The 24,199-nt window shown below is 35.2% G+C and overlaps 1 protein-coding gene across 1 annotated transcript in view; it reads right to left on the bottom strand.

The window, feature by feature from the left end:
• Nucleotides 1–4,466: 4,466 nt before the first annotated feature.
• The window catches only part of LOC121314180 (cadherin-7-like), a 46,256-nt gene continuing 26,523 nt past the window's right edge, over nucleotides 4,467–24,199 (bottom strand). The window contains exons 4-12 of the mRNA XM_041247188.1: nucleotides 22,603–22,722; nucleotides 21,123–21,290; nucleotides 18,969–19,156; nucleotides 17,832–18,085; nucleotides 14,829–14,965; nucleotides 13,258–13,379; nucleotides 12,253–12,370; nucleotides 11,052–11,303; nucleotides 4,467–6,587 (exon numbers count right to left, since the gene is read on the bottom strand). Coding sequence (XP_041103122.1) covers nucleotides 6,094–6,587; nucleotides 11,052–11,303; nucleotides 12,253–12,370; nucleotides 13,258–13,379; nucleotides 14,829–14,965; nucleotides 17,832–18,085; nucleotides 18,969–19,156; nucleotides 21,123–21,290; nucleotides 22,603–22,722 — 1,853 coding nt within the window. The 3' untranslated portion in view covers nucleotides 4,467–6,093. The remainder of the gene's footprint in view (nucleotides 6,588–11,051; nucleotides 11,304–12,252; nucleotides 12,371–13,257; nucleotides 13,380–14,828; nucleotides 14,966–17,831; nucleotides 18,086–18,968; nucleotides 19,157–21,122; nucleotides 21,291–22,602; nucleotides 22,723–24,199) is intronic.

Raw genomic sequence — 24,199 nt, 5'->3', positions numbered from 1 at the left:
AGCCCAGATAGCTAGTAAATGATTTTACAAATATATGCTTTTACATTTTTGTTCCATATAAATATTGAATATTGTGGAAGTACACTTTTCATTGCAAATGTGATTTATAAATTATATTCTGTGTTGATCCTACATCGATAATATAGATTCAGCTTCAGACAATGTGTAATCTTTAGACAACTTAACAAAATATATTTTAAGATGGCTCTCACAGACCTGAAAAGCTGATCATAGACAGCATTCCAAATTTCACAATGACTCAGTAAACAGACTTTTCTTAAAATGTCCATCCCAATTAAGAAAAGAACAGTCATGCATTTGCATCACAACACATTACTTTCCCTAGCCCTCTGCTTTGTTGTATGTATTCAGTGTAATTTTCAACATAATTGTGATTGTCAAAATGTCTTCTGAATTCATAACATTGGCCGCTAAAATCCAACTTGTTCAATCAGAAACATTTCATTGGTTACCGACTCCTCTTACAAAGTTCAGCATTTTGATTGGTTCATCAGCCCTATCTGCTACCTGCGTAGGAACAGGTTTATGAACATGCATGATAAGCCCTGTGTAATCACAGGATCTGATTTACAGACTCTGTCCAGTTGGAGCAAAGATGCAAGATGTACAAGGATGCACCTCCAAGCATACAAATATGCATCAATCAATCAATCAATCAAACAATATTTTATTAGTATTATTTAATCATTTATCAGACACTTTTATCCAAAGCGACTTATAGAGACTAGGGGGTGAACTATGCATCAACAACGGCTGATGCAGAGTCACAATAGGACCTTGGCAGGTAGGACAGATCAACAAATCAAAATGTTGGACTTTGGGAGAGATCAGGAACCAATTAAATGGGAAGATGAGCAATTAGACACAGAAATGTAAATTCTGCTGGTCTGGAGTCAGGTAATGGCTAATTAAAAATGTTTACATGCTTAGGTCTCAATAACGAAATGAGAGAGAGAGAGAGAGAGAGAGAGAGAGAGAGAGAGAGAGAGAGAGAGAGAGAGAGAGAGAGAGAGAGAGAGAGAGAGAGAGAGAGCGAACAGGATGACAGAAGAATTCAATCAAACCTAAGAATTTTTTTCTTCACCTAATTATCACATTCTATTTTGATGGATAATTAGTGGGACCTAAAATATTTGCTTGGACTAACAGTCTTTCAAAGGCTCCAACTGTAGCCTCAAAACATAGTGGTTTACAAGTATATATATATTTATCACAAGGGCCAGATCATGCATTAGTCTGTTTAACACTGCACAGAGGGTTTCTGCTTATATACTAGGACTGACTGAACTAATTTGCCTGATTATAATGGGTGTAAATGCAGCTAGTGAAATAAAATTGGATTTTTCTTAAAGCTATTTTGTTAAATTTATGAAATCCTATATTTAATTCTGTTAGAAAACCAATAGCACTGGCAATCTCTGGCATATAGATTGCACACTTCCCCTTCAGGCTTATCAACTCAACTGTGCAACTTCTCAGAGCAGGGACATGTTATATTTTAGGATTGGCACCTAGTCCCCAGTAGTAGATTAAACAAATTGCCGTAACTTTCCTGAACGAATAAAAGTAGGTGATTCTGGAAAATAAACAAGTGAGACTGCAAAGATTTAACCAAATCACAATCATACAAAACTTGTTAAAACAATATAACAATGACAAGACAAAAAATCAATATCCTAAAACACACAGGCATTTATATGTTAGGCCCCAATATCAAAATACGCCCCATCTAGGTTGGGTTGACTCCATCAGGTTGGGGTTAATTAAAATGTTTAGAACCCCGAAATCTTTTCATGTTTGGGGCGGGGTTGTCTTGAGAATGACCCCGTCATAGTGATGCAGAACATTCACTTAACTCAAACTCGCTCTTCCAATTAAAGCCACAATACACATTAACTGTGCAGTAGACAACAGAGTACCGTCATTTTTGCTGTATTCAGAATAAAATAACACGTGAAATAGCAACCTAAATATTCTGGATTTGTCTAATTCTAACAAATAACAATATTAATAAAATAATCTGAATAATACAACAACTCTACATTGTTGGAATGCATGTTCTATTGTTTTGGCCAGATTGCAATACTTAAATCAGTCAGTTAATTAACATATTTTTATATAGCACCTTTCATGCACACAAATACAAGTATAATGTCATAACTAAAAAAAAAAAATCATGCCTACAAACACTGCAAAGCAATTTACATAAAAAAACCTCCCTATTACCAAAAGCTAGGAAAAACAAATGTGTTTTTAGCAGTGCTTTACATTTCTCAAGAGAATGAGAGCCTCTCACAACTAATAGCAATGAGTTCCAAAGTTTAGGAGCACTGGAGAAACTCTGTCCTCCCAGCTGGTCAAGGGAACAGCCAGCAGCCTGAACTTGAAGAGCGCAGCTGACATGCAGGGATGCAGCAAGCCCGACAAATATTTAAGGCCAGTTCCCCAGAGAGCCTTGAAGGTCAACAGAAGAATCTTAAAAAATATCTGATATTTCCAAGGTATCCAATGTAAATTTTCCAAGACAATGTAAAGTGTTCAGTTTGTTTTGTACTGGTCAGTATTCTTGTAGCAGCAGCATTCTGGACCAGTTGCACTATTCAGATAATTTTATTAATGTTATTACTTGTTAGAATTAAACAAACATAGAATACATAGGTTGCTGTTTGATGTTATTTTATTATGCTGTTCTATGTACTGCCCAGCTAATGTGGTACTGTAGTTTTAATAAGAAGACAGATGAGCACTGTGACATTGCTGATCATTGCTTGAGTAAGGCTGTGTTTTCTGATGATCTTCTTTAGATTGGGTTCAGGTTAAGTGAATTGTCTGCATCATGATGACAGGGTGTCACAAAGACGACTGCAGTGGGTGACGTCAGACCAGAAACAGGAACCGACTCAGAACTGTAATGGTGAAGGCACTGATGGTCAGATTAATAATTAAACAGACAGAAAATAAAAGGTTTGTAACAAAAACAGCACACGTCACGTGAGGCCAAAATAAATAGACAAACAAAACAAGTAGATGCTAACAGAACAGGTTGGACGAATGCTACACAAAACAAATACAGTACTGGTACTTCCAGCACTCATAGCAATTGATATTTAAAGATACCCCCCCCCCCCCCCCTCCTCTCTCTCTCTCTCTCTCTCTCCTATTCTCGACTCTTGAACACCCAACCCAGAGTGAGGGAAAACATGCTGCTTTTATGCAGCTGTACCAAGACTCGATTGCTAATCAGTCATTCAATTGGAGTTGCGGTACAACTGCACGTGAATTAATAAAGTGCAATTCCCCGTGCTCACATATTATTACATTTTACTTGCACATGAAGTGCTGTGCAATCCTCGTGCCTAAATACAAATATATATTTTAAATACTCGTGTTACAGACCTGTTTATATACACAGGGGCAGGGCACTTTGCCATACGGGGTCATTCGCAAGACAACCCCTAGATCTATAAATAGATAGATAGTGCGGCAGAGGTAACTGTGCAGCTCACAGAATCAGAGGATATGCATTTGAATCAATGCATTCTGTAACACAAACTAATGCAGAGCTATAATATATTAATTTGGTAAAATATGTGTGTGTGTGTGTGTGTGTGTGTGTGTGTGTGTGTGTGTGTGTGTGTGTGTGTATATATATATATATATATATATATATATATATATATATATATACACACACACACACACACACACACACACACACACACACACACACACATTTTATCAAATTAATCTGAAAATACATTTAAGCAGCTCCAGATCTTAGGTGTGCATTTTTTATGTAAAATGTTAACTTTGTGGCATTTTTTATACATGATATCCACCACTGCATGGGATTTCTGCTGTGTAAAATACATAACATAGACACAGACGTCTGTGAGCAAAATGAGTCTATAACAAGATTTCAGATGCTCAAGATGATCTACCCATGGCAACTGACATCGGTTGGGAAACACAATATTGAATTATTGTATATATGAGCACCTTTACACATACTTACTGGCACTAGATTATGTTCTGGAGGAATTTTGTCTGTATTTTGCTTTGGTGTGGGTTTGTTTGGTTTATATAGCTGACTAGTTTATATAGTTAGCTTATTCAGTGTGGACAGGGCAAGCGGTTGAGCCATTGGCTGTTATCCTCCACTCCCAAACTCCACCCAATTCACATAGTTTGTAATTCCCTGATTTGCCCTGAACTTCCTTGCAGCTCCTCAACATCCTTCAAATGTATCCACTCTGGGGAAGTTTTTGACTTGCTCTCCCCAGTGGGAACAGTCTCTGCTGTCATTGTACATGCATCACACAATGCTGACAAAGTAATCACAATCCTGTATATCAAAATATGCTCTTTGCACTAAAACAGAACCACATAGTTTTTTTCTGCTTTTTTTTTAATTTAAAATTATACATGTGACTTAATGTCCTGAGCAATATTTAAAATTCTATTACAAAACTCTTAATTCAGAATGCACAAACGAAAGCAAAAGCAGTGGGGTACACCATTAGGAAGAAGATGGAATTAAAAAGTTGTTGGTTGGTATTTCATGAATTTGAACTGAAGGTCTCTTGGAATAATGGAGATCTACAATGTGATAGGGCTGATACAATACAAATCCCAGGCAGGTCGCTGTTAATTACAAGTACATTTTTTGTTTGTTTTTTAAAGTGACATTTTTACAATGGTTAGCCTGAATAGTTTAATTCCAAATGAAAATTAATTTTCCAGGAGTCTGATGGTAGGGTCACTATGGTATGATGGTAGTATCATTCCAGATATTGGAATCTGGATAAGATATCAATCTGGATAAGAATTTGTGTACCTATTATTTAATCAGCCTTCCCAGATTCCTCTCGAAACTCTTTCCAGCAAAATTATTTTTGGTCGCCACTTTTCATATCCTATGCAGCTGAATGAAATTACTAAATTATATTTCCAAGTTTATAATGTTATTTGTTTAGTATACAGGGGATAGTCCTTCCCTAATGCTAACATTAAATATGACTTTTAGTAACACTAATATAATTTATAAACATAATGTTTGATAAATATGGTGCTAAGAATAAAAATGAAAAGTTGCTGTAATTTATTAATAGAGTGCATTTATCATCACAAAATAATTCTGATACTTTAACTGTAACTTTGAAAATAAACTAACAATGCACGATACAGTCTTTCTGCACAATACATCTTTCATCTTCCCAGGCTTCATTTACCTTATAGAAAAGTAGACAATATCAACATGTTTACACATTACACAGGCGGTGGAAAAACATGGCTAAACAGAGACTAACATCTACAAATAAATTCAACACCTTTTATCAAATACGAAAATAAAACAACAGCAACTCTCCTGTACTAATCAGAAGATTAATGAAGTCTTAAACAGACAGCAGATACATTTCTAAGCATACATACATTCTGCTGTCACTGTTTAGAACCTGTTTGTATCTGACACTTAAAATTGCAACTGTAAAATGTCTTTTACATAGTAATAGAGCAAATACTTTACTCGACCTGTACTATACAGATCCTATTAAGAAACAGTGACCTGAAACCACTCTTTTGACAGTTAAATCCATTTTACATTTTCCTTTTTTAAAGGACCCATTTACATCTATAACCATAAAAGCATACAAGCAGTACCATAACTGAACTTGTACTTTAATTTGCTACAGCCAAAAAACATTAGATGCCATGCGGAGAACAAGAAACATATGGAAAAATTGCTGTAATAATACACAGGTTTTCAGGTTTAGCTTGGCAGTGGAATGAGAATCTCAGCACCATTTTGTGATTTTGATGCAGCATGGGCCTTGCCTCTTACCACATGAGCCATTATCCCATGTTAGCCTAAAACAGTTATCTAATCAGAGATTACTGAGATTCTAATGTTATTGAAATAGTAAATTGTTCATTTTACTTAGTCTCTTGGGCAACTCCAAATAAGGTATGAATGCACAAACCTTAAAGGTTAGAATTGTTTGTTTTGTTTCTTCACATCTTTACACCATCAAACTAAATGTCTTTAAAGCCTTCTCAAAGTTAGCTCCAAGGCTAAGAGAATACATTGTCCTCTCTGTTTCCATACAGGTCTGCCAGCTTTTTGAAGCGAGGTCCCCAGTCACTGAGGTAATCATAATTCTGGTCTGAGTCTGTGCTCAGTGACTCCAAGGAGCTGAGTGACTCTGCAACAGAGCCGCTGCCTTCAAAAGCATAAGTCTGCAGGGAGTCATATGGAGGAGCACTGGGATCGATGTCAGCTTCCTTTAGTCGATCCCATATAAACTCTCTAAAAATAACATTGTCTGGAATGCTTTTATATGAAGGTCTGGAGAAAAACTGAATTTCTGGAGTTACGTCTCTCCGTGTCTTGGTATCTCGTATGACGTTGAGGTTCCTCAGAGCAGCCATATCGAAAGCCTCAGTGTCTTCTTCCCCTCCTCCTTCGTCATCATAGCGGACAATGTTCTCTCGAATATCCCGCTCCTCATCAAATATCAGTGGTTCCTTCTTCCGCCTTCTCATTGTGACAATGAGCAGCACCAGAACTAAAAAAAAGAAAAATGAAATTACTTTCTAAATGACTGACCCATTACATTGTGGAGCACTCAATTTCAAATGTATCTCCATTTTCCCTTTCCCTGTTCAAAACTAGGATAAAAATATAATTATTGAATGTCCTTCTGAAAGTAGAATTAATGACTGCAGAAGCTATCTGTCTTTTGTAAAAAAAAAAAAAAAAAAAAAAAATCAACATTTCACAAGAGGTCTTACTTCATACTTGGTTTAGAGAACTAGCAAAGATAAGAACATAGGAAAGTTTACAAACGAGAGGAGGCTATTCAGCCCACCTTGCTCGTTTGGTTGTTAGTAGCTTATTGGTCCCAGAATCTCATCAGGCAACTTCTTGAAGGATCCCAGGATGTCAGCTTCAACAACATTACCAGGGAGTTAGTTCCAGGCCCTCACAATTCTCTGTGTAAAAAAGTGGTTCTTGTTTCATTTTTCAGGTCAAAAAAGTCCTTGTGTCGACATTGTCAATACCTTTTAGAATTTTGAATGCTTAAATCAGGTTGCCGCGTAGTCTTCTTTGTTCAAGACTGAATAAATTAAATTATTTTAGCTTGTCTGCACATGACATGCCTTTTAAACCTGGAATTATTCTGGTCGCTCTTCTTCGCACCCTTTCTAGAGCAGCAATATCGTTTTTGTAGCGAGGTGACCAGAATTGAACAAAATATTCTAGATGAGGTCTTACTAATGCATTGTACATTTTTAACATTACTTCCCTTGATTTAAATTCAACACTTTTTCACATTGTAATCCTTAAGCAGTTTTACAAAAACACAGCAGTATGTGATTTTTGTACTCATCCATTCTGGTGCTGAGGTCGGTACCACAAAGCAGTAACATATGAGACCACTGGCACTAATTCCCAATTATGGTAATATAATACATTTTGGGGTACAAACGTGACTTGTTTTCTTCTTGCTACTAATGACAGATGCTACTTAAGACCAGCAACAGGAATTATATTTTATCTTACAGCTAAGGGCTTGAAAAGTCGAAGCTTAAAGTGTAAATTATTTTGCTTATAAAACAACTACATTATAAAGCACTGTCATTTTAGGAGTCAACTGCAAACAGCAATAATTGAATAAATGGTGTTACATAATTAAAAATAAATAATAATTCTTTTTTTTTTTCTATTTGGCCAAAGAAGCATGCCAGGACTACTTTCAGCAGATATCAGTTAATACATAATTGCTTGGTACAGCCTTTAGTTATAGTAAAAATTCATGCAAGGTTATGTCACAGATGGGATATTTAGTACTGAAGTTTTGTGAACATATGATATGACTTAGTTATATATGGTTGTTATATGATAACAACTTAGTTTTTAGTCAATTTCCTCTGCTTTTTAGCGTGCAAAGGCAATTTACCCACCGTTATTAGCCATATCGTGTTTTGGCCGCGCACTTGCTATAGTGTGAGGAATGTGTGTGATATGAGCGTGCTACGTCACAATTTCACGGTACTGGGCGTGAAGACTAAGATAGGCTTGAAACAGTTTTTAACTTGAGTCGACTGACATAGGGCCCTATTTTCAAAGGAACTTCGTGGTGCTTACCATTGAGTAAGTGCGTTTTTGAGTACTTTTACACAATTTTTCTATTTTCAAAAGCATGTAAGTTGTAAGGTTACATGATGGTTTTCTGTGTAAATGTATCATACATTTGAATTGGTTATGTAAAATATTGTTGCTTTCAAGAACGTTTCTCAGGAAACTACACAATTATTTTTGTTAAACTTGTTAAAGACTATTAACACGTAATTGGCTTGTGTAAATGTATGCTCATGTGAATTTTCAAAGCAGACACCTATCTATCACAAAACTATCTGCGCTTACAGGTCTCCACCCTCCTCCACGTCTGGCTCGCCGTGATCACTGTCTTCATTTTCCTCCTCTGACTCGTCACTTTAAGAAAAATGAATTTCTTCTTCACTGGATTCTTCGAAATCTTCATCTAAACTACTTTCACAATCACTGATTTCTTCCCCCATCATCTCTGCAAATTCTTCAGGCTGCCGTGTCTTTCTCTGACATGATGCTCTCTCCAAGTCTGTCTCTGCACTTCTCTGTTCAAACGTCTATGCTACTGGTTTGACACAGGGAGTCAAAGGGGATTGAAAAGGTTCATCACAGTCACCAGTTAATAATAACCAACATTACTGAAACTATACCGAAAAGCAGCAACAAATCCAGGTACATTCTTTGCTGCTGAAAAACCCTTGCTGCAATTGACTGCACTCATGTGGCCTTTTGACCAAACTAGAATACCATTTTACAGGATTTTAGATCATTACATTTAGGTTGACCTTTATCTATTGTGTGCATTTCTGTGCCCAGGTCATTAACAATTGTAACTATTTGTCCATATTTTTTGTATTTGTTTTGTGGAATATCCAACTTTACTGCTGTTCTCTCTTTCTCCAGCTCCAGCAGGTTCTTTCTCCAATCTCTCCTCTGTTTACCTTAATAAAATACCACTTTCAGCTTATTGTAATATGTAGATAAGACTGCCCTGTTGTTTTCATGCAATGTACATCTTATGAGGTGGTCTATTATTTGGTCTACCAACCTACCTATTTAAAACATAAAATTGTTTTTTTGCTGTTATAATAAGCATGGAGTGCATGTATTAAACTTCCCATAAAATGGCACAAATACAGGTACTAGGAGTTACAAAATTGCTATTGCAGAAGGTAAGACACCCTGCTGATCTCAAATCCTTTAATAGGTCTTGAGCTTCCCAATGTACTGTACAGTAATATTCACCCTGCTCTGCTAAACCTGGTTGTAAACTGAAATATTAGATTACAGTGCATCTATTACAATTGTATTTTTTCTTTCCATGATTACCTTAAAAAGCCAATTAGCAGTGGTAAGGAAATGTGATCAAATGCAGTCTGCAGTTTATCAGAGTATTGAGGGGGGGCCTGTGACATCAGCTTGTCGTCTTCTGTCACTTTTTCCTGACCTTAAAATTCTCCACCTATACCCTGAGGGTTATGAATTATATAATAATAAGCCGTAAAATAGACACTAATCTTTATAATAACTGACATCATCTGAGACTTGTTTTCCTAAATTCCTTTGATTGCTCCTGAGCGTATGCAGGTTTTGTTCATTTGGGAGTGTGTGTGTGTGTGTGTGTGTGTGTGTGTGTGTGTGTGTGTGTGTGTGTGTGTGTGTATATATATATGGTATATATATATAAGATATATTATATATATATTATATATATATATATATATATATATATTATATATACGTTAATACATATTGTCATATTAAATACAAAGGCTTTAAATAATGAATGCACCCCTCCTAATTTGAAGTTTGTTCATGTAAAAAGTAAGGGTCAAAACTGAAATATAGGAAGTGAGGTTATCCAAACTGCTTATTAAAAAGATAAACACGCTACATCTCTTTTTCCAGTGCAATGCTCTGATATAAAAGAGCACCGGCATACCCCCAGGGCAGGATGTACTGGCCAAGAATAAAGTAATGCTATTTGACAGACTTTGAAATCATTTGAACCTTTATCATCCCAACATGTAAATGGTATCTGAATCAATGCAAAGGAGCCCAAACAAGCTGGAAGGGATAACTCAGCCTGTTTCTTGTGAGGCCTCACCTATCCCCTCTGACAGCTTATTCCTATACCTTTTGCAGTGCTGATTATTATTATTATTATTATTATTATTATTATTATTATTATTATTATTTATTATTATTATTATTATTATTATTATTTCAGAGAAAATCTTTTTTTTATATAACCCGTGGAATATACAGTATCTCTTTTTAATTTGTACACTTCTTATATTTAACAAAAACTCTATGCTTTTATCATGGAAGGTTCTGAAGCAATTGATACAATTTTCCTGAAGCATGCTGTGTTCATCATATTTTTTATGCATTGTTAATTAACATCTCCTTTATAGTTTAATGCATACGCTGTCGTATAGCACGTAGCATATCTGCAGTTACAAGGCTCTTATGTTTCTTTTCTTATATAATTATTCTTCCTGTTCCATATTTTGGATCTAGGAACACTATCTTCATCCACTCTTTAAGAGGACAGTTCATCTTTTATAAAATATGTTCGGTCAATTTCTTGGTGCTTTCAATTCCCCCTTCTTCCCTAAAGTCACATTATTATCCAATAATCCGCAGTTGCTTTACCTATACAACCCTACAGCAATGTCTATTTTGGTGAAGGACATGCTTAGCCCCCACTATTCTACTGTAATTCTCAGAATATAATACACACTGTGTATATAACATGCAGCACTGGGCTACCTTGAGTTACATTCCTTGTGTAACATTCACCTCTTGTATAGAGTGCACCACCTTGCAAGTTACAGTGATGCATGACTGTCAGTGTTATACAAAAAATCAATGGACAAGTAAAACGCTCAAAGTGTATGAACAGGATACCTACCTAGCAATGTTAGGACACAAGCCAGGATTGCTATAAGGGCACCAGTGCTGAGTCCGGCTGGTAGCACGTATGCTTCAGCATTGCACGACTGGGCTGTACCATCTGGATCACAGTCACATACTCTAATCGTCAGAGTATTAGTGCTGCTAAGGGATGGACTTCCACTATCCATAATAAAAATTGGCAACTTGTAAATAGACTGATCTTGTCTTCGAAAGCCGTTTCTTTTGGTCAGGATTGAGGCTGTATTATCTGAACAAAGAAAAGCTGTTTTAGCAATTATTAACATAAAAACATTCAAAAAACACAATAAGCATTTAAATATGAATATGTTAATATGTTGTGTGTAAAAAATTGTATTTACAATAACATTCTATGGAGAATTCAAGACTAATGATGCATGCATTAGTGTTACTGGCTTAAGGCAAGGTAATGTTATTAAGTACAGTCAGACCTTATTATTAAGTACCAGATCTAATAAACACGATTTTTCTTGATGCTGATAATTGTCTGCCATCTCTGATATTTGGAGTGTCTGACTCATACTGTACATTTTATGATTTAAAACAATAATTAATTTAAAATGCAATAGCAAAACTGGGAACTATAAGTAAGTCTTATTAATGCTATAGCATTACTAGAATAATTCCTATTGATGCATTTTTTATATGAAATCCAAGTCACTGCTGAAAATGTAACATAACTGTTGCACTTGACAGAGGTTGATTTACAGCATAGGCATACAGTACAATAAAAAAATGTGCACCATCTCTGTAATCATCAGCTATTGTTTATTACATTAATGTATTCAGTGTTACTGCGGTCACCTTTATGAAAACAACAAGCTCAATCCTATGTTTGCACAACGTGAGGCATAGGAAAATGTCAGCATGTGCACTGCCATTCACCCTAATTCAGATAAAGTGGCATAAATGCAGAATGTGAAAAGCTGTACTTAAAAATGATTGAAGCCCCTTCTGTTTTTCTTCTAGGTGTCCCAGTGATTTAAAGAGCAGTTCTGCAGTCATGACAGCTAATTCAAGTATAAAAATGACTTTGGCACTGATTGCACCTTAATTAAAGTCTAACTAGCAACATAACTGTTTAGAATCAACAGTAAATGTCTTTGAATAAGCTTTTCATGTCAGGGAAGGTAGTTCAGCTCAGAGTTATTTTATTGGAATGAATATTAAAGTCCCACCTTTGTTGTCTCGAAGGGTAAAGTTTAAATTGCTTGCTGCCTCAGGAGTCAGGGCAAAGTAAAATCTGTGACCACTGAGCGGTTCATCTTTATCAACAGCACTTACTGTCTGGATAACCTGAGAAAAACAGGAAATGTGTTTGTCAGTGTCATACAGAGAACTTGATGACTAGGAGAGTTTAATCCTCAGATTAGCTGGACTGAGCCACTGCTTACCTAAATGGCTATAGGCAGAATAAGAAAGACACAAACTCCACTGTTGCACTATAGCAGATTGTCCTTGGGATATTTGTGTTAAATCAACCTCTAAAAAAATCTCACAATAATCCCTGCAGAGCCATCAAATTTGAATTTATCAGCCATGCATCATTCCTGAACACCCTCTTAATCTCTGTTGAATCGCTTTCCTTTCCCCCCCGATCAGTCAAGAACTTGAGCTTCATCCAACCCTGAAAGTTGGCAAAAGCATTCTAAGAATGGGCCTGCACACAGATCATTACTGTCATCAATGGACTACTTCAGGACTTGTAATACATGTTGTATTGAATTAAAAATTACATTAACCTATACACACCTACAGTAATACAAATAAAATGTAATAAAAAAAATAAATAAAATAAAAAAAATCTACTACGAATTGTTCTCCATGCAACACTAGGAACAACTGGTTCATATTTCTTCTCATCAAGCAATTTTTTTTTAGCAATTTATACACATATGAACACATAGTTTCTCATTATATTTTTTTCAGAATACGCAGTAAGGTACAGTCAACATAAATTTATGTTCGAAACGCAGGAGTCTATTTTAATGATCTTAACAATGGGGGATCTATGTCCTGCCACCCTTTACTATATTAATCTTGCTGGTGTTTTCCCCAGGGTTGGTTTATTGACCCACTTATTAACATTACTAAACACATTAACAGTACAGAGCAATGAGGACAATAGACAATATATACTTTAAATTCTAATCTAATCTCTATAAAAGGAATAAATGGAATACCTGTCCAGGCTGAACATTTTCACAAAGAAAAGTTTCATATTCTATTGCAAACATTGGTGCATTGTCATTGATATCAGAAACAGAAATAATAGCGATTCCTCTTCCAACTAGCGTTGGGTCTTCTGTGAAAGTTAAAAAAAAAAAAAAAAAAAAAAAAGCATAAGATTAACAAAAACAAAACAAACATATATATTTTAGGTTATCTTTATGCTATGATGTATACATTTTGTAAGCTTGAGTACGCATTTCAATCCTCAGTGACACAGTTTATGCCACGGGACTGAATAGCAGAGAAAACTAATAAATAAGTACCGGTATGTAAAATACATAAATACATATAAATCAATACAATCAACAAGAGAACCATAATAGTTCAATTAAATGTATAGATACTAGAAATGTATTTTTTCCAGAGGGTAGGGTAGATACTGCATTCATTAACCTGCTTATTTTGTCTGTGGCATTAGAGCAACCTTTGAGAACACAAGAATGTATTTACTTAATTTGCGGCAAGCCATCAAAAACAGCAGCTCAAGCAACAGCTAGATCAACATTTCATTTTCTCGATTCTTCCCAAAGCTATGCCACGATTTTAAGTACATTGAAACATTCGTATAGGACTTCCTTCCAGCACACTTTGGCTAATTAGTGAACTCCATGAATTGGATCTGTTTATAAATGTTTGATATTTTCTTTTTTTAACATTTACTGCAGAGAACAAACAATACATAACTATTGCAATATAGTTTTATTAAAATATATATTTAGAATATATACTTAGTTGAAGCCATTGAATAAGACTTTAAGTCAAAACATTTGTCATTTGAATTTAAGTTTCTTTTAGTATTTCTAAATTCAGGTCTATTGAGTGTTTACTAGCTATGGATATTAAAAAATAAATAAAAAAATAAAAAATAAAAAACATTGATACAAACTAATTAAATCAACTAAATAATATATCCATCATTATTTACAAAGGACAAGAACACTTGAGCTGTACATCTCTTTTACAGGGTGGTACATGAAATGTAACCTTTAGAAATTATATGAATAGCTGTAAAAGCAACAGCATTCACAACAGTGGTAATATAAGTTATAGTGTAGCTCTGCCAAATCATTTTGCCAATATTCTGCCAACATACAGAGCTCATGTTGTGTACAGTAATATAAATACTGTGCACACTATTGTAATGAACATATTTGATTTATTGATGCTTTCCTAGTGGGCAGGAGGCAGTCAAATTAAATTCAATATGTATTACAAACATTTTAATTTAAAGCATTCTAATATTACCATGGGAGTAAGTAATAGATACTACTGCTGTGTTGTTGTTTTTTTTTTTCTCCTCACACTTCATTTAATTATGCAGGTACTGGTGCATGTGCTATGTTGCTTCACCCAGTAACCATTCATTGCTTATTTATAGTTTTTATTGAGTGAAAAAAAAAAAAACAAGAACAAGTTTTAAAATAAATTCTACTTTTGGTTTCCAGTGTTTATGCAAATGACCACGACTCATTTAAATCTACCACAGTGCAAAGTCAGATATATTGTTTTTTTCTTTACTTACGACTTTCCATTGCCAGAAGTGTGATATTATGAACTGCGTTCATTTCTCTGTCCAGTTGCTTAGCAGTGCTTATTACACCAGTCGTGGCATCAATGTTAAAAAATCTCTCAAGGTCAGTATTCCGATCTATAGAATACCTGTAATAGACAGTAAAACAGACTAACTACAAGAAAGCATTTATTAAACCAGGCTTAACCCCCCCCCCAGGATCAGCTTTCCAAACTGATATTGTTACATGGCATGATTATATCTTAGGAGAATAAAGAAATGTAAGCATCTTATAGCTGGATGACAACCAGTGCATCATGAAGTTTGGTTGCTCATTGACTAAAGTAATAAACCCATATTATTAGTACATATTATTTTTTTTTCCCTCCAGGCATGTTCTAAATGTTAAGGTCCAAAGAACAAATTCCAAGCAGCTAGATAGCTTCCTAATGAACACTATATACTAGGCATTATATATATATATATATATATATATATATATATATATATATATATATATATATATATATATATATATATATATAGTGGCTAAAGGAAGTATTCACCCCCTTGGACGTTTTCACAGTTGTTGTGTTACAACCTGAATTTTGAGGCATTTAAATGGGATATTTTTTTTCCCTTTGATTTTCACAACCTACTCAACACTTTCAATGTGTGAATACATTTTTTTCTGGGGGGGGGGGATGACAAATCAATTAAAAATAAAAACTTGAAAAGTCTTTTTTAGATAAGTATTCACCCCCTTTGCTATGGCGCTCATAAATAAGCTTAGGTGCAACCAATTGCCTTCAGAATTCACACAATAAGTTAAATGGAGTCCATCTGTGTACAATAAAAGTGGTTCACATGATTTCAGATTAAATACACCTGTCTCTGTAAGGTCCCACAGTTGTATAGTGCATTCAAAGCAAATATACTACCATGAAGACCAAGGAGCTTTCAAAATAACTCTGAGATAAAGTTGTGGAAAGGCACAGATCAGGGGAGAGGTATAAAATAATTTCAAAGGCATTGAATATCCCTTGGAGCACAGTCAAGTCAATCATTAAGAAGTGGAAGGTATACGGCACAACCCAGAATCTGCTTACAGCAGGCTGTCCTCTCAAACTGAACAGACGGGTAAGAAGGGCATTGGTCAGAGAAGCCAACAAGAGGCCAATGACAACTCTGAAAGACAGTGTTCCATGGCTGAGATGGGAGAAACTGTCCATGTGTCAACAATAGCTCAGATACTCCACAAATCTGGACTGTATGGAAGAGTGTCAAGAAGAAAGCCATTTCTGAAAAAAGCACTTGTAAAATCCCACATGGAATTTGCAAAAAAATAACTCCATGGTGAAGCATGGTGGTGGCAGCATCATGCTATGGGGATGCTTTTTATCAGCAGGTAAGGAAGCTTGTTAGGATAGAGGGCAAAATGGACAGAGCTAAATACAGGCAAATCCTTGAGGAAAACCTGCTTCTGTCTGCAAAAGACCTAAGACTGGGACGGAGATTCACCTTTCAGCAGGACAATGACCCCAAGCACACAGCCAAAGCGACACTGGAGTGGCTTAAAAACAATAAAGTGAATGTCTTAGAGTGACCCAGTCAAAGCCCGGAATTGAATCCGATTGAGAATCTGTTGCAAGACTTGAAGATTGTTGTCCACCAACGATCCCCATCCAACTTGACAGAGTGTGAACAATTTTGCCAAGAAGAATGAGTGAATATTGCACGATCCAGATGTGCAAACCTGGTAGAGACTTACTCCAAAAGACTCACAGCTGTAATTGCTGCCAAAGGTGGTTCTACCAAGTATTGATTCAGGTGGGTGAATACTTATGTGACCAAGACATTTTTTTTCTTTTTTTCATTTTTCATTAACTGTTGTTTCACAGTAAAAATTCTCTTGCCTCTTCAAAGTGTTGAGTAGGTTGTGTAAATTAAAGGAAAAGAAAATCCCATTTAAATGCATCAAGATTTGAGGATGTAACACAACAAACTGAAAATGTCCAAGGGGGTGAATACTTACTATAGGTACTGTGTGTGTATATATATATATATATATATATATATATATATATATAATATATATATATACATGTTGTGGTGATACAGTGGTTTGCAGAAGTATTCACCCCCCTGCAAAGTTTTCACATTTTCACATTTTGTTGGCACTTGAGTGTACTCCACGACGCTTTCAAATTAGACTTTACATGTAGAATCTACACAAACTACTCCACATTGATAAAGTATAAAAATGCATATAGACTATAAATATGTAAGATTTACAGAGAGAAAACATAATCTCAGTTGCATAAGTATTCAACATCTTTGCTACTGCAGCCCTAAATCTGCTTAGGTGCAAATGATTTGTTTGAAAGGTCAAAAAATTAGTGTGGACGAATAGAAGAATGGATGGTTAAAGTATAGGTGGATCCTTGAGGAAAACCTGTTTGAGTCAGCAAAGACTGGGGAGGAAATTCGCATTTGAGCAAGACAATGATCTGTAGCACAAAGCCAAAGCCACACTGGAGTGGCCGAACAAGAAGAGAATTAATGTTCTTGAGAGGCCCAGTCAAAGTCCTGACTTGAATCCAATCGAACATTTATGGCATGATTTGAAGATTGCAGTCCATCGACGATCCCCAACTTATCAGAACTGGAGCAATTTTCCCGTGAAGAATGGGCAAAAAATTCTGTAGTGTAAAGCTAGTAGAGACCTATCCAAAAAGACTGATAGCAGTAATTGCTGCAAAATGTGCCTCTACCAATTACTGACTTCAGGGGCTGAATACTTATGCAACCAGTACATTTAATTTTATAGATTTTCTTTGCAAACATTTAACCTCCTCATTATATAATAGTGTTCAGTTTAACCACTACAGCTTTGAATAAAAAAGTTAATTTGAGAAACGGTGTACACATTATTTGTAATTCAAGAAAATGTGACATTATTGGTAGGGGGTGAATACTTCTGCAAAGTACTGTATATGATTCAAAGCGGTATACCTAATTAGACTGTTGGAAGTGTCAGGGTCATGAGCAGCTACAGTTCCAATGATAGTCCCAACTCTAGCTGCCTCAGAAACCACCATTCTGTTAACCGCAGAAGTGAAAACAGGCGGTTCATCCACATCCTCCACAACAACCTTCACATTTGCTGTATCACTGAATGGTCCCAGGCTCAAAAACTGAGGGTCGATGTTTTTGTTTGTGGCATCTATTCTCAAGGTATAGCTTGCTTTAGTTTCAAAATCAAGCTCCTGAAAAATGCAAAAATGAATGTTTGTAACAATCAATTAAAACACAGTAGGCATGGCTAGAAGTGGTATTGCATTATATAAAGCTCTAAGAAAAACTTTTTTTTTTATAATGCCTTGACATTATTTCAAATTGGCATTAACAACAGATTATGTACTTTGTGTATTCATTATATGCTTTCATATCTATCTTCTAGGCTAGGTAGCAAATGAATGAAGACAATATGAACATAAGTTGTCACAAAGCAGAAGCACACTATTCCCTCAACAACTAATTCTAAATACCAAGTTGGTGTTTTTAATAATAAAAAATGAATGTGCAAAGGGTTTCACTGACTAACAGAATTACACAGATAAAACCCAGAAACAATACTCCCATAGCTCCTGCAATTGACGTGATTGTTTTGCAGCAGTGTTTAATGATGTTATTGTCTGATGTACAGCCAGAAACATTTTCTTCAGACAACAGACCAAAGCAAATATTCATTTCATAATGTGAAATGTAACAGTAACTAATAATAATAATAATAATAATAATAATAATAATAATAATAATAATAATAATAATAATAATAATATAGTGTAATCTTGATAAACTGTGAACATTGTTTTAGTATTCTGTATTAAATAATGCTAAATGCAACAATATCAACATCATTATTATAACTAGGGCCAATTATCTTTTATTTTATTTTTTACTTATTTAGGTAATTCAGTCACATTTATTCCCTTTATCTGGACTGTTGGTGAATAAGATTCTCCCAATGTTCCATCAAATTTCTTTACTTTAGTAATTTTTTAATGCACAAATAATTATATTATTGTTTATAGTTTAAAGAAATGGTCTCATTCTGATTTCTTCTCTATCATGTTGGTTTATCTTTACCTTTTCAAGAGTTATGACTCCCTCCTGTGTCTCTTTATCTGTAGAAACTTTGAACATCCCAAGGCCATCCCCGTCTATAATCCTGTAGTCCATTTCAGCATTTGGTCCCAAATCAGCATCTGCTGCTTTTATCTTGGCAACCACCGAGACCACTGGCAAAGACTCTGGTACATTGTATTGATAGGATTCTGTGAAACCCAACACAGTTATTGATGAGACCATTTTCAAACTGGTGTCCCTGTTTATTAAACTGCTGTAGTGCTTGCTTTTGTGGTTCAGAATTCGTGGAAGGTTTCCTTAATTCTCACATAAACAGGACATTCACAAGTGAAAGCATGTGCAATGTAGCTTGGTCAACCTTTTGCTTCCAAACATGGTTGTGTAAATAATTATAGATCATTGGTTAAAAACAGAATTGTAAATGGAGTTTGAATTCTTGGTTTAAAGTACATTTTTATCTACATATTTTCACCTGAATCCTTACCCCAACCACTACAACTCAATTAAAAATGCCTTTTCTGCTGAACACAAATATGTTATCTATCCAGAAATTCAGCAGCACATTTTTTTTTTTTTTAAGTATTTCTTATTGTTTCAATTCCTTGTCAAAGTAGGTATTATTTTCTTTCAAAATGCTAATTTGCTGAACAGTGTTTGCCAGCTCATAATCGTTTTGATGGCTTTTTAATATACCATGGAAAAAGTATTTCCTTTTACAAGTCCCACAGGCCTGAGCATGCTGTGATCCGCTGAGCAAAAAGCTACACCGAGACAGTGGTCAGGGTAGGCTTTGATAACATACTGATTCAGATGACAAACCCAAAAAGAATTTAACAAACTCATGTCTGCCAAAACTACTTACAAATAATTGCATCTAAAATCTAAAACCCACTTATTTGTGTGTGTGTGTGTGTGTGTGTGTGTGTGTGTGTGTGTGTGTGTGTGTGTTTTGTTTGTTTTGTTTTTTAATACACAGTACCTGGTAAACATTAGAAATGACTAGATTAGTATTAGAAAAATAACATTGACTCAGTTAACCTCCCACTGAAACAAAAGCTAACAAAAACATTACAGGTTATCTTTAATACAATTTGAGATGAGTCCTATTTGCACTCAAAGAGAAATTAAACAATCTATCAGAACATGAGTTCTGCATTAATAATGCAACATAAACCATGCATTTTTGCCAAAACGGTATAACAGTTGGTGCTGCCTAGTGCGTAATACTTGTACTGGGTACCACTAAAATACTTGCTTGCTTTTACTACAATAGCTGTCTAAGGTAGTACACAACTAATACATTACCACAATTTAGCAGCACTATTTGGTAAAAGAACACAAGACCCAACTTTGTATGCAGACTACACAAGCCGAAACACACCAGTGGTTCATGATTTTACAATTAGCAAACTAATTAAAACTAGCTGGATCTGGCCTGATATAATAGCACGTTTCCATGGTTACTACTATACTTCTAAATACACCCTTTTGACATATCATGGTTGTTTATACATTATAAGCTGAACATTCTGTTGTTTTATGAGAACAGCATACTGAAAACAACTCTGGTATTAGATGCAGTCTATAAAATGCCTAAATGTTTAATCTTTTGGCACTATGCCTTTGACAGTGGTCATAATTGAACAACAAATAAGCTCTGTTACACTGCCCTGTTCTGGTCATGTGAGTTCCTGCTTTGTCAATTTTTCAGAAAGGAGGGCCAGAAGTATGCAGTAATTTGCGGGTGTATTTTATACATTACAAACAGAAAGTTCAAATCAATAATGTATAAAACACAATTTAGAAATCTTCCTTATTTCAGTATACTTTGTTAAAAAACTAATTTGTAACATCCTCTGACAAATATATATTGTGTTACTATTAGTGACTGCTTTTAGATTAATCAATATGTCCGTTATTTGGCTGTAAAATGTATTTGTGACATTTATTTATCTGTACACCATGTGAAACTATGTCTATCCACAAATTTGTTTCAGAATACCAACATTTCGAACTATACACTGTACAGTTGTGACTGTATTTGTTCACATGTGAAACACAGATGCTGTGACAAAAACAGCATCTTTTTTTTTCTTTTTTAAAGTAAACTTTTCAAGTGAAAACATGCATTCATAATGCATTAAAGGCCCTTACTGCGTGTGAAGCGTGGTGGATTGTCATTCACATCAGTGAGGGTGACAGTGACTGAGGTTGTTCCAGATAGTCCTCCCATTTGTCCGACCATGTCCTTTGCTTGAATGACCAGAAGGTACTGATCCTTAGCTTCTCTATCCATGCTGGGAAGGGCAGTTCTGATGATGCCTGAAAAGAAGCATAGACAGCTACAGTCTATAGACAGTTATATAAACTGATGGCCCATTACAACTCCAATTAGCTGTCATTCCTATACTGCTGTTTTATGTATTTGTTGATTTATCGTCTTCATCCTATAGGTATAGTGCCTCCTAATGTTATCAGCCTCATCTTGATAAATATCAGCTTATGGATGTGTCCTGTAAAATATTAGTAGCAGTACAACAGGAACATCATTTGAGATAAAAGATAAAAACCTATTTTTAAATGTGTGTTGCTTTCCGAGCTAGTACAGAACTTGAAGAAGTTTATAACCTCCTGTTGTTGCAAGTAATAGCAGAAGCATATCTTTCACTAACACGTTATAAATTGACAAGCAGGTTTTGGGGGAGGGTGGGGTAAGCTCCCTTAAGCAGACAGTTCTTTCTGATAAAGTAAAAAACAGATAAAGCTATATTCTGGATATATTTTAAGATGATAAACAGACACCAACTGAATATAATTACGGGATACTGCAGCTTTAATATTATTAGCATTAACTGGAGTTTATCATTTGGAAGTACTGTCTCTCTTTCTTGTATTCTGTAGATCTTAAGTGAATTAAATTCAACCGGGGGTGTATTGTTGATCAATGCAAACTGACCCCTTAGGATATATCAGCAGTGACTCATTTACAGAATTAGGCAATTGAGTAACTATCTGGCTTTATTGTGCTAATCTTTGGACTGTGGTTCCTTTTCCTCTGAACTGAGAATGTTTTATCAGGATCGCTTATTTTGCTGATAAAATACTATTTTTCCGTATTAACTCAAAGACTGGTGCAGTGATTTTGTGCTCATTAAGTTATAAAATGTCTGAGCAGGAGATCTGCGACTGGCATGCTGTCAATGTCAGGTTTCTTCTTCAGCAGTACACGCATTCTTGTCATTGACCCACTGAAGCAGCTCAGCCCTGACCTTCATAAAGGTGTTGTCCTTGCAGATACTGTTTGCTCACCATTGTATTCAGACTAAACTGGTACCAATATGTTGGCTGTCTATAAGAAGACAGTCTGAGCTTCACCTTTTTGAACCTAGGCCATATGCTGTCATCAGATTGAAACACAGTGGACTCTGATCTGAAACCAGGTGTATCAATGGACATGAAATAAATAAATAAATAGCAGTCAACATAGTGTATGTACTCTTTATTTTACAAACCAAATTTAACATGCTGTACAATTTGGAGTAAAACTAAAGAGTTTATGTATCCTAATATGACATAAAAGGAGTGGACATCACATTATATAGTTTTTCAGGGTGTTTAAGAATCAGGGGTTTACCTGTCTTAGGCTCCACTGAGAAGTAAGGCTGTCCCTGTAGAATGCTATAGACAACTCTGGCACTGTTTCCATAAGTAGGGTCATCAGCATCTGTGGCTGTCACTTGCACAACTGAGGTTCCTGCAATTCCAAATCGTTGTGTAAATTATCATTTTAAATAACAGGGCACAGAACCATAACCTTCAAATCAGGTACTTTTAACTCTCACATATTAATTCAATGCTTTAGTTAATGGGGTAATAGGCAGCCTCTTCAAAATCAGAATACATAAGAGCTATGATTTTAAGATTTAATAATGTACAGTACTTTTGGTACAGATTTTTGCATTATGGCCTAAACCCATTACATAATAATACATTATTGCTGTGTTTTGTTTGATTTTTAGATACATACTAAAACATGTGTTTGTGTTCTAGCTGCGCTGTTTGAATTCAACATGTTATAGGCCTATATATTAAAAAACAAACAAACAAAAAAAAACACTGTCTTAAAAATGCAGATAACTAACTAACTAACTAACTAACTAACTAACTAACTAACTAACTAACTAACTAACTAACTAACTAACAGTTAAAGCATATTGTCAAGCATATGCTTCAAACAGATTTTTTGGGATTGCAGTATTAAAAGGAGTAAGCTTTCAAACCTCCAATATCAAATGAAAATTTTGCTCAGAAACCTCTGCTTTAGTCGGTACAGCTGTTTCATGCCACCTGGACCCAGAAGAACTAAATGACAACAGTCTGAAATGTGACTATATTTTACAGCTGCAGAAAAGCTTTATTTATTTAAAAACCCTTTCTTTAAGCAAATATATTTAAATAGTGTTGTTAGTTGTTGTACCAGATTTAGTTGATAAAATCAACTTTGGGATAAATGCCAAACTGTCCCATATTGCTTCACAATATACCTGCCAAATATACAAGCATTATAGCAAGGTACTCTACTAACATACAATGGATAACACATCCTTCTGAGATTTGTACTGTCTTGCATTCCATCCTGTTGATATTCCATGAAATTTAGTTAGCATCTGTTCATTATCAACCTCAGTAGAGTGTGCTATTCTATGTAAATAACAAGGACATCATAACTAAAAAATACAGTAATCCCTTGCTAATACAGACACCATTATGCCATGGATTCGAATATACCACACACAACGCATGTCCCCAGTAATAACGAATTTAGTGTAATGCTAGGTCACTGTGAAATGCATGATCCAAAGAGACTAAAAATCTAAATAAAAAAGAAAATGGTTGTTTTACTGACACCAAAGGCAGGACAAAAATAAATGGCACAAGCAGTCGACTAAATCGTTAAAATGAAGAACATAATTAAAAAAAGCAGTTAAACTCATACTCTAGAGTTTTAAAAAAAAACTGACTAAATGGTTGGAAAAGGACGAGAAGCTTTCAGAAATTCCATAGCAGGCTTGGTGGTCCTGTGGTTAGAGAAAGAGGCTTGTTACCATTGCATGCAGTTCAATCTCAGCATCTGACTCATTGTGGACCCTAAGCAAGTCTCTTACCATCCTTTTGCTCCATCCTACTGTGACTCTGCAGCAGCAGTTGTGATGCATAGTTCACCCCCTAGT

The sequence above is a fragment of the Polyodon spathula genome, chromosome 4 (genome assembly GCF_017654505.1).
Source record: "Polyodon spathula isolate WHYD16114869_AA chromosome 4, ASM1765450v1, whole genome shotgun sequence".
In the NCBI taxonomy this organism is placed as follows: Eukaryota; Metazoa; Chordata; class Actinopteri; order Acipenseriformes; family Polyodontidae; genus Polyodon; species Polyodon spathula.
Note: the sequence above shows the minus strand (reverse complement) of the source record. Positions and strands in the feature narration are given on the sequence as shown.